Source organism: Ornithodoros turicata, chromosome 3 (genome assembly GCF_037126465.1).
Source record: "Ornithodoros turicata isolate Travis chromosome 3, ASM3712646v1, whole genome shotgun sequence".
Taxonomy (NCBI): domain Eukaryota; kingdom Metazoa; phylum Arthropoda; class Arachnida; order Ixodida; family Argasidae; genus Ornithodoros; species Ornithodoros turicata.
In genome coordinates, this window is record NC_088203.1 from 9,419,504 (window position 1) to 9,431,029 (window position 11,526).

Below are 11,526 nucleotides of genomic sequence, written 5' to 3' on the forward strand. Positions count from 1 at the left end.
CCGTCCTAGGCTAATATTCTCGGTGTTTTCTAGTCCTGACCACATTCAAGGCTACGCATCACAGTAAGCTACAGAATGAGCGAAGTGTACTAGGCCGTCGAGATGTCTTTTGTTTGTTTGTTGTCCACGTGAGAGGGGAGAGAGAGAGAGAGAGAAAAGTATCCGAAGTAAGGTAGAAGAAACTGAACTGGTAAAATGCCTAGTTGACGGATAAAGCTTCATGACAACAACGGTCTGAGCATGGGCGACAAAATTAGTCGAACGATAATTTCATTGTTCTTTATTTATTTTTATAATATTTTATCTTTTCGTCGCCAGAGCTCAGGCTTCCCTCACCATGTAGCGGAACTGGCCTGGTGACGATACGGACGAGTCACCCCGAAAATGTCCGGTTCAATGTTTGGTCTGGTTCAAGGCTATAACTTTGTTCTGGCAATCCAAACTATACGATACAGGGCGAGCTTCGGATGCCCTTTTCATCGCTATAACATTCCAGAAGTCCTTGAACGTAAGAAATATAAAGTACACGCGCTTAGAGACAGCAAGTAAGCAAAAGAAAACAAACAATGCAGTCGGTGAGTGACCCTGTACCACATCTCTACAGCAAAGACTTTTCATCAGAGTTTGTGGTTCTTAAGACTTGAGAGCATAATCCGTCCCTTCTTACGTCGAGGGAAAGGGATTAATGTCTCTTCTATTTATACTTCTTGTTGTTGCTTTCATGGCCTAGCGTATTCTTAGCTGAACGGTTGTTTTCCGGCACGACCTCCCACCGCTTTTTGACGGTCGGAAAGGCGGCTGACGCTGCTCTGTAGTCTGGGGCACCATCGACGTGCGTGGGTTCGTGACAAGCGATTCGAAGCCATAACTAAATATGTTCAGCACCAGTGATCTATCCAGACCTCCCAACACCCCCTAACTTTCTTGCCTGTGGAGGGGCTTGCTATTTCAGCAAGAGGCACATGCCGGTAATGATACGTTAAGCTGTTATGACGTTATTGCAATAATGACCCCCTCCTCCATTTTTCGCACCCCCCCCCCCCCCCACCGTGTTCGGGATTCTGGATAATCCACTGTTCAGAGCCCTTTTTCACGAATACGTGGCGACTTACAACAGGGTAGTCGTCGCTATGGTCTCTATGTGATGTCGTTCGCTGCCGCTTGCAGTATGCTTCTCCGCAGCAAGACCGCGTCATGTGGCGAAGCAAACACATGTTTTTAACGGGAAACGTCCAGGGGTAATAAACTGCGCGTGCGTTTTGCAGTAGCGCATCTGTCTACTGTGCAAAAAAAAAAAAATATTTGTTCGTTCGTAGTAGGTTTCTGCACGACGATATACGGGTGAATCGATGAACAATATATAGTCTACATAATGGAACCCTTTTGGACAGACTGTGCAAAACACACTAAACGTAGAGAAAAAAAAACGCTGTAGTGGATGAGACAATCCAACATACCAGGACAAACTTGGGATATCTTTGCGCCAGAAAATCGCAAATCAAACTCAAAGGACAAACTTGGGACTTTTCTGCAACTGCCATGCTTCAATTAGTAGAAAAAGAACTTAACTTTACGTAGGAATTAGCTTTAGGATGTTGAATTACAGAATTGCTGTTGAATTACATTTTTGAGCAACATCATAAAACAGCATGAGTGTGTCTGTGAAAGGGGAACGACCTTGAAAGCCTTAGGAACGTTGCTGGTATTTCCTCCATATCTTGTACAAGTGGCAGTACCTCCGTCAATACGCTTTGAAAATGACAACCTTCTGCCACAAGAATGAGAGCTGATCCAGGTTCAAATCTGTGCTGTTTAGATGTTTTCCCCTTGGACTGCCTCAGACAAAATAAACCTCTCTCTCTCCCTGTTATGACGTCATAGTGTTCGACAGCGCCACCAATTTGGTAGAGTTGAACTACGCTGGAAGTTAGGGGCGAACAAGGTCGCGCCCGAAAGCCACGGTCTTGAGGGGATTACGATAGTCCTTCAACGGGACGCGACCTTCGGTCCTACTTTTCTTCCAATAAGAGGCAGCGAACAAGTGCCCATTCGTGGAACCAAGCCCTGCCCTTCCGACTTGTTTCGATTTCAGTCTGTCTACCAACGTCATGATGGCGTTTCTCGGGTAAAGGTCTATTCGGCACGGTTCCTCGTAACGTCGGCCCAACACGCACGATCCCCATCAATCAACATGCTGCCATCTAGGGGGCAGATTGCTCAGCAAAACACGTATCTAAAGACGGAGAGAGACCTTATGAAGATCGTCTCCCCTCACTTCTTTCCGTCGTCGTGGATTCTGTGTCGAGCAGACAGCTATATGCATGTTCGCGCACATCTCTTCAGTGCTGGGTCGGAGCATTTGTAAAAAAAAAAAAGAAAAAAGTAAATGAAACTGGCACCGTCCCAGTGGCATTCGTTTCGGTGAGCTATAAATTGGTGCCCGGATGAGATCGGGTGCTTTGAGATGGGCCGCCAACATGTGTGACAGATGGGGAGGGCGTCCCGTCGCGTCGTCATCAAAATCCCGATCATCTGGTTCCGAGACGCAGGACGTCTCGTCGTCAACATTGCGCGGTCGGTAGAATGAGAGAGATTGAGTGGCAGGCAAGAAAGAGCACGTTGTGTATTAATATTTTTATCGGCACCGCATCGCAAGTGATGCCATATGTGTTCCGGCCGCGTAGATAAGCCGAAAGGAAAGGTATGACGAACGTGGATAACGTTGAGCTGACTAATTAGGATGACGTCATGAGGGCCTGCATAGTGTGAGACAGCCATGAAGCAGTTGTATGACCCTATTTGTTAAATAAAGGTCATTAGCATTTAATGGAAAACATGGCAAAGGCTTTCGGTAAATGTCTTCTTACGCCACAACTGATTGCTGTTTTAACGTTCTTCTTATAGTGGAATGATTATTAATCCAGAATTAAGTAAATTTTGTTAACTAGTTGTAGTATAATAGGTGGCTAGAGCCAAAAACTAGCTAATACCTAAAGGAATACGAGAATATTTATACGAAATATCATATTATATATCGTATCATATTACCATATAAGAAATATTAGCCCCGTACCGTTTGAAAGCGTGAAACGTGGCTTATCCATAGGAACGTTTTTCTGTTCACGAAATTAAACCTGGTGCAGGTAATATGATCTGCCGAGGGCCTTTTACAGTAGCATACGTAAGAGACAAGAACAAATTTTGTCGCTCGAGTCGCTCACTGATCGTCTCTTGCTTCTCTTCCCATAGGCTGTAACAGAGAAAATCCAACAGAAGACCGTAGTCGACCGCAAGTTCCGCAGTGCCCCACCGCCGCAAGGAAAGTTCAGACCTGTACAGCTCTTTGACATCCCCGTTGTTCAAACTGCCGGAGGGCTACTCACGGGTATGTATACTCGCGCTCTTCTCTCGATTTAATTCGTCTCAAATTAAAGTTAATCGATTTGACGGAGAGTAATTCGAGGCTGTCTGTTCTTTTAGCTGAGGTGAAGATGCCGTCGGGACGTGTGGATAAACCTGTGATAATCGACAATCAAAACGGTACTGTCAGTATCCAGTACGAACCCAGGGAAGAAGGACAGCATGAACTTCACATCAAATATAACCACGAACACATTCAAGGTAAGGCATAGGATATTGCGCGTGAACGTGACGTGCATGTCTTCGACTACTGAGAGATAGGAACCCAGTGACACGGCTAAATTTTACCATTTCCACTAGGGTGCCTGCATTGCCCACATGCAGGCACCCTAATTTCCACACACGCGTCGCCCTTCCCCCTAGCGGCCGAATATCAAATGTCGTCTTTTCCCCCGACGCTCATGCGGTCTGGCACGTCGTGTAGCAAGAGTGAGACATGGAAGAAGAATGAAAGTGCCTCTCACACATTGCGAGTACGACCTCGTCAACAAGACTCGCGTGCACGTAACCGTGAAGCCCCATAATGTCCCCCCGAATAAATATGGCGGCTGCCTGCTCGTGGCTGCGCATGCGCACATGCGTACTCATTTCTTATATTGTCCCGTGTCGTCCTTATCTCACGATGTTCCAGCTTGTCTGCACTTTTTTCCCTTCTCTCTTCGGCTACATTTCTTTTTTTCACTTACCCAGGTAGCCCATTCCGTTTCCACGTGGACTCCATCCAGAGTGGCTACGTGACCGCCTACGGATCCGGTCTTACGCATGGCGTCGCTGGCGAACCCAGCAACTTCTACATCAGCACCAAGGATGCCGGCGCAGGTAAGACACTGCCCCGCTGCCCATACAGAGATGCACGCTTTCATGTCTGAGTACCAGTCTAAGTCTTGTGCGGTTTGGCTGCGGACGCGCAGGTGGCCTTAACGTGGCCGTCGAAGGACCATCCAAGGCTGAGATCAGCGTTCACGACAACAAGGACGGCACCGTTAGCGTCTCCTACCTTCCGGCCGCGCCCGGCGAATACAAGATCTCCATCAAGTTCGCCGACAAGCCCATCAAGGGAAGCCCCTTCACTGCTAAGATCACCGGTCAGTTTCACAAAACTTCTGGCGTTCTTAAAGTAGTTAAAACGTGTTCTTGACAATAACCGTGTATTGAACACATTCTTTTAGGTGAGGGCCGCAAGCGCAACCAAATTTCCGTGGGCCACTCCAGCGAAGTATCCCTTAAGGTGCAAGAGAAGGACCTCAAGAACCTCAACGCCAGTATCGTTGCACCATCTGGTCTGGAAGAGCCATGCTTCCTTAAGACCCTGCCCAATGGCCATCTAGGTATGTCGTGTCCTCAATCATTATCTTTGCCGATGGATTTATAAGAGGAGAGGAGTAGTTGGTTCCTATGGACTGAGGCTTGCTTCGCCTATGTGAGCATTATATGCGCACACCGACGTTGTTGCCATTATGCCTTCAGGGATATCGCGCATGACTTGTGCTCTGTCTCACGCCTAGGTATCTCCTTCACACCTCGTGAAACGGGCGAACACTTAATCAATGTGAAGCGTATGGGCAACCATATCAATGGCAGCCCTTTCAAGATCAACGTCCTGGAGCGCGAAATCGGTGATGCCAGTAAGGTGAAGGTGAAGGGCAACGCACTCACCGAAGGCACCACGCAAGCCAAGAACGAGTTCTACGTCGACACCCGCGAAGCAGGTAACTGCGCTGTTATTTATCCGTTCCGCGTCACACAAATCCTTTCTCCGTCCAGGCTATGGTGGCCTGAGTTTGTCCATTGAGGGGCCTAGCAAAGCCGACATTCAGTGCAAGGACAACGAGGACGGTACCCTGAACGTTAGCTACACTCCCACCGAACCCGGTTACTACATGATCAACCTCAAGTTCGCCGACCACCACGTGCCCGGTTCTCCATTCACCGTCAAGGTGACCGGCAAGGGCGGTAACATTCAACGCGAGAACATCAAGAAACAGCGTGAGGCGGCACCTATGGCCGAAGTGGGCTCCAAGTGCGAGTTCAACTACAAGATGCCCGGTGGGTACACAGGCGGAAAACGGTCGACAACTATTGGTTAAGCACTTTACGCCAAAGGCAAATTGAAATTGAACACGAGTAACGTTAACGCGCCTGCAAAGGGTGCTTTGCCTGCCAAGCACTGTAGTGCTGCAGTGAAGAACACCAAACGACTATATCGAAAATGTTGAACGACTTGAGCGTTTAGTTTTATTTACTCTTCTAGCTTCACTTTTCTTCCATGTTGGTACTTTGTGTGCACAACGTGCTAGTTCTACAGATTAGGAAAGCGAATCAGAGCAAATGGTGCGAGTGACTCGCGGATAAAAGCAAAAGAAACTAAAAATATTTCGTGTAGAGTGCTGGCATGATGAACTTCGGATAGTCATGTGCCCTTTTGATTCTTTTAACATGAGCGACACCGCGAAGGTATACCAAAAGCCAGAAGACATGTTCTTGTGTCGATAAAATACACCAGCTTGACATGAATGATATCCTGTATGGCTCTTAGGAACCAGCGCCTTCGACATGGCTGCCCGCGTGACATCGCCTTCTGGTAGCACGGAGGACGCTGAAATCGCTGATCTAGATGATTGCCAGTACGCCGTCCATTTCGTGCCCAAGGAAACCGGAGTGCACACTGTCAGCGTTCGTCACAAGGACATCCACATCCCTGGATCTCCGTTCCAGTTCACCGTCGGTCCCTTCCGGGATTACGGTGCCCACCGTGTTCATGCCGGTGGACCTGGCTTGGAGAGAGGCACATGCAACGAACCTTGTAAGTGCGTCCTCATCTCAAAATGCAAGCCCGACATGAGTGGTAGATAGCGCACTACACTTTTTCAAGCCGTATTCTAACTCCTCCCTCAGGAATCCCTAGATCCAAGCGCACGTCAAGGACCTCTCCTATAGCTTCTGTCACGCAGTTGCTTCCCTTATAAAATCTGACTGTCGCCCCTTAACCTAACCACACGTCCCATAATGTCGCCACAGTCGTCCGCTCTATTTGAAGTTAAGATGCGACGCGACAGTTGAGGACTGCTGGAAGGTGGTCCAGCCCCCCCCCCCCCCCCCCCACACACACACGCACTTTTGTGTGGAGGTAACGCAAGGGAAGCCGCTGCGGTAAAGAGCGCTTCGGGAGCCGAAGAGAGGCCCCGAAGCTGCATAGGGATACCCAAGAACGGAGCGAGAATACTGCGGAAAGAAAGGGCCCCCTGAAGTGTGCGTATGGCACAGATTGATGTCTTCTTTGCTACTGATCGTTTGTCCTAGGCGAGTTCAACGTGTGGACCCGCGAGGCCGGTGCTGGTAGCTTGTCCATCTCCGTGGAAGGCCCATCCAAGGCAAAGATCGACTTCAAGGACAGAAAGGACGGATCCTGCTACGTATCTTACGTCGTCAAAGACCCTGGTAGGTCGAACGGGTCCTTTGAAGGATTAAAGGGGGCGGTCGCACCCGTTCCCGTCAATTTTGAAACTATGGTGTCACTTTGTTCCTTGATTACCACTGACCACGGTATCGAAAATCCCACGCACGCGAAATAGTGGCGTAGTTTGACTGCGATTCCATGGAATACGTGACAAGAGCAGACGCTGGATGTTGAGCGTATGCCGGAATTCCCTCTCTGGAAAAAGGCGAAAACGTCACTCCCTACACCACCAATCAGAGCACAGCCTTGAGAAAAGGGGATGCCGCAGCGGTGTGGGCGTCTGAACGGCGCCTTTCTCCTCTGAGCGAGGCCCTCTCACTACCCCTATTAGGAAGTGACGTCACTCGTTGATCTTGTTGTCGCCGAAGCAGCGCTCATCTTTAAAATTCGTTTATTTGATATCTAAGCACTTTTGGATGAAAAAATTTACCAAGTAGATTGTCGGGCAATGCCGAACATAGTGATATCTGTTTCATAGATGGGTTTCTATTTGCGAACGTCCCTTTAAAGTGGTACTCCGCAACAAAATCACCGCAGAGGTTGTGGTATACCCGTAACCTCTGGAATGTCAGGAACATGTGTACGAAATATCTCGTTCCAAAACTGTGCAGATTTTATTCAAATAAATTTATTAAGAAGCGAGCGCTTCGCCTCTGTGAAGCGAGAGGGCACTGTAAGCAACATACTGCCGTACTGCTGACATCATCCGGCATCCAGCAAGGGAGAATGCAGGTTGCGAAGCAGACGACAATGCTGGGTGACGTCACTGTATAGCATAGCACTGTTTTCCGTTCTTCGCATTTTGGTTGCGGTTTGCTATTGTCATCATTTGCGAACTAATTACTCGCGCAAAATGAATGTGAATGCTGTATTCGGTATCTAGGGAATAGTTCGTGTTCGGTATGATGCTCATCTAATTTTTTTCGTTAAGACTCCGGGAGCAATTCACCAGGAGCACACGTAACGCAACACAATACTCTGGGATCCTTGCAGGAGAGTACCGTGTGGGCATCAAGTTCAACGACCAGCCCATACCCGACAGCCCGTTCAAGGTGTACGTAATGCCCCAGGCTGGAGATGCCAGCAAGATCGAGTTGGGCCGCATCCCCGAGCACCTCAAGGTCAACTCACCCTGCACGTTCACCATCGCCATGAATGGAGCCAGGGGAAACCTCGACGGCAAGGTGGTCTCACCGAGCGGCAACGATGACGATTGCTTCGTCGCTCCACTGGATGACGGTACGCTACGACGATCGTGTGCTATACCTGAAGCACCTGGCACGTTAATTCATTCAGAGGAAAGGGGGTTGCCACGCAATTTGATGTAGAGTCATATGACTTATATTCGAATTTATCGGCGAGTAAAAAGTACGTTCGTAAGTTGCATGACGATCTCCCATCATTCTAACCGCAGACCAGTGGGCATTGCGATTCGTTCCTCGCGAGAACGGCATCCACCAGATCCACATCCGCCTCAACGGCGTCCATATCCCTGCCAGTCCCTTCCGCATCCGTGTGGGCAAGGACGACGCCGATCCCGCTGCCGTCAACGCCTTCGGTCCTGGTCTTCGCGATGTTAAGAGCGGTAAGACTTCACCGTCCAGGACAGTTCAGCTATCTGTGCTGCTGAATGTGTGAAAGAGTCTTCCCCGGTTTGCTGCAGGTGTGAAGACTGACTTCATTGTCGATACGTGCAATGCCGGCGCTGGTTCTCTAGCCGTGACCATCGATGGCCCTACAAAGGTCAACATGGACTGCACAGAAGTTGAAGAAGGCTACAAGGTGCGGTACACACCACTGGCCCCAGGAGAATATTTCATCACGGTCAAGTTCAACAGTTACCACATTGCTGGCAGCCCATTCAGGGTCAACTGCACAGGTAGGTACATCGCGGCACATTCTAATACACATCATACGAGTAAATGATGCTGTTGTACAACAGCAGTAGCACTCGCAGTTGGAACTCTGGTAGGGCTTGATGCACACAGCGTCTTTTATAGTGTTAGATTTAATGTACTGTTTGCCTTCCTAGGTTTGGTTACCAGGAGTGAAGGTGGCAAACGTAAGTGAAGGACTCCGTGCGTGCGAGAGTGACATCCTTTCCCCAATCTGCATTGTCTCACTTCCAATACCTCGAATTATTATGTCCCAGTTTAACACCTCGTTGGCACGGCATGTAACTAATGTGTGTGCAGTGATATTGAAGAGTTGTAGCCATGATTCTACAGGCGCGTCACATGAACGCCTTCTTGCTGACAGCGTACCATTACCCTTAAAAACCTGGTTGAGACCAGGAAATTTTGGAAGACGTGTTACTGGCACTTGACCCGTAGTCTCCGCATGCGTTCCAACACGTGTCTTCCCACGGCATGCTGTGTGATCGTGTATACCACAGGCGGTTCTCGGTCTTGACCGTTATGCTCTTTGCTTTGGGAATGCAGGCCTTTCCATCGCACCCCAGACAGCTCCAGAGACGTCTTCAGTGCTTGTAGACACCGTTGTGAAGCAGGCAGTACAGAAGGCGGACGCCCTGCCAAAGTTCCGTTCTAACGCAGCCAAAGTGACATCCAAGGGTATGGGGCTTAAGCGTGCTACCTTGCACAAGATGAACACGTTCAATGTCAACTGCCTCGAAGCTGGTGAGTCCTTCTATTCTGGTTGCCCACATATTTTGTTTCCGTGTACATTTGTATCGCATAACACTGACGCAAAAAACGTATCGTGCTTCTAGTTCAATATGCTGCTGGCAATACAGCAGCAAACAAAACAGTCGAACACTCGCGCTCTTGGGCAGAGGCCGCTCTTGGAGCCGTCTTGCATTATGAATTGTATTGTGTTTATTATTTATTGAATTCTGCATGTTATGAACCCTATTTCCTGTTTATGATCCTTTCCCTGACTGCTTGCCTGTTTTACAAGCCACACAGGCCAATCCTTTCCCACTTCCTTGGCCTTGATCCCTGCCATACCTAGCTTAGTCCCATGCTTTGCTGACGCACCAGTCTTGAACCTCTTTTCCTGGATTTTACCTTGAGCCCTGCACACATCCCAGACACCTGCCTGCAAATGTGCCCTGTGATCACAAGACTTTCTAGATCCTCAAAACGGTCGCTTGCTTTGCACCTTGTGCTCTTGGCTGCCTCCCAACCAATTGTCCTTGTCCAGGCACTCTTGTTGAACCACATTTGCTGTCAAAAGTTCTTCCCTGAACTTTGCTACGTGACTGAAGCCCAGTTCATGCCCTGCCCTTTCCGTGGGTGCCTGGTTTTACCTGACCCTTCTCGTTCAGCATCACTTTGACTGCTCTTCCTGTCCTCAGTGTCTCCACATGAATGAAGCTTGTCCCAAACCCGTTCCTCAGAACAGCGACACATACTGACATGTCTGTGACATATTCCAGGCAACAACCTCATCTATGCCAGCGTCTATGGGCCTAAGGGACCTTGTGACGAGGTGTATGTCAAACACTTGGGCCGAAACCTCTATCAAGTCAACTACATGGTCAAGGAGAAGGGCGATCACATCGTTATTGTCAAATGGGGCGACGACCATATCCCTGGAAGCCCCTTCAAGGTTGAAGTCCCATAGAGCCTAGAAGTAAATGAAAAGAACGACCCCCCGAGAAGACCTTTTGTGCCAATGTCCTGCCCACTTTCCAGCGTCTCATTTGTCACCAGTGGGATTTTCTCTCCGTTCTTACGTTTCTCCTCTTCCAATCTTCTGTCACACAAGTTGTTGTTTCTGTCTGGGACTTTTTGACGTTCCGACGTCACGGTGCGGTGCAAGAACGTCGGAGTTGTGATTTAGTTTATCTCTCTTTTTTTTTTTTTTCTACCGAATATCGACCATCTACTTTGAAGGGAATGTTGATGCAGAACGTGTATGCACGGAAGCAACACTTCCTTTCCCAGAGCTGCAAGTTTTTTGGTATTTCCCTTTAAGACTGCCTACTTATGGAATTTCGCTCGCGAGCAGCGTTCCATGCATCGCACCGTCTATTGCTGCCCTACAACGATGTTCCTTTGAGTTCTGCTTGAGTTTATTTTGCCGTACCCGGTGCCAACTACTTAGACACATATTTTCGATGAACTCTATAGCTTCGCCCACAAGGAGATTTTCTAGATGCCTCCCCTGCCAAGGGACACGCAAAGCAAGATACTATTTCAGGACTGTTGGAAGGTGATTCAGAATAATAATACTTGAAGGTGTCACGCAACTTTCTCAAAGAGATCGATTAATTTCATTCTGGAACTCCTGCTACGGTCCTGTCTTCGAGTCACACCTCACAGCAGATGAAAGCATGGTGCCATTTTCTGTTTGTTTTTGTGTGTTTGCAAAATGTATATTCCAGAGTTTTTTTTTTTTTTTCAAAGAATGTCATTGTGATGAAGTAAAAGCAAAATGCACAAAGGAAAAATGTGGCTGCTTTGCTTGTTGACGTCTGGTCGGCTGATCTTTAATTTTGATTATGTGGAGTGCTTGGCTTGTGATGGCCCTGGGGCACTGCTGGCACTTCTCAGTTGCTTTGCGTAGCGGACATCAACAGTCAGAGTTCAGCGCTGTGAGAAGAGAGACCCTGCTGCTGGGCTACGTGTATGGCACCAAGAGTAATTGGCAGCATGCACAAAAAAAAAAAAAAAGAGCAAGCG

General features: G+C 48.5%; 1 protein-coding gene across 4 annotated transcripts in view; it reads left to right on the forward strand.

Annotated features, from left to right (window-relative positions):
* Positions 1-11,294, forward strand: part of LOC135388012 (filamin-A-like) — an 82,604-nt gene extending 71,310 nt beyond the window's left edge. For 3 of the 4 annotated variants that reach the window (XM_064617282.1, XM_064617280.1, XM_064617283.1), the window contains exons 23-37: positions 3,250-3,385; positions 3,481-3,621; positions 4,111-4,239; positions 4,332-4,505; positions 4,590-4,748; positions 4,926-5,129; positions 5,185-5,466; positions 5,957-6,223; positions 6,721-6,858; positions 7,871-8,116; positions 8,292-8,462; positions 8,541-8,756; positions 8,910-8,939; positions 9,319-9,516; positions 10,278-11,294. In XM_064617282.1, the coding sequence (XP_064473352.1) occupies positions 3,250-3,385; positions 3,481-3,621; positions 4,111-4,239; positions 4,332-4,505; positions 4,590-4,748; positions 4,926-5,129; positions 5,185-5,466; positions 5,957-6,223; positions 6,721-6,858; positions 7,871-8,116; positions 8,292-8,462; positions 8,541-8,756; positions 8,910-8,939; positions 9,319-9,516; positions 10,278-10,465 (2,679 nt within the window). In that variant the 3' untranslated portion in view covers positions 10,466-11,294. The remainder of the gene's footprint in view (positions 1-3,249; positions 3,386-3,480; positions 3,622-4,110; positions 4,240-4,331; positions 4,506-4,589; positions 4,749-4,925; positions 5,130-5,184; positions 5,467-5,956; positions 6,224-6,720; positions 6,859-7,870; positions 8,117-8,291; positions 8,463-8,540; positions 8,757-8,909; positions 8,940-9,318; positions 9,517-10,277) is intronic. The other variant, XM_064617284.1, reaches the window with a different exon arrangement.
* The last annotated feature ends 232 nt before the right edge of the window (positions 11,295-11,526 follow it).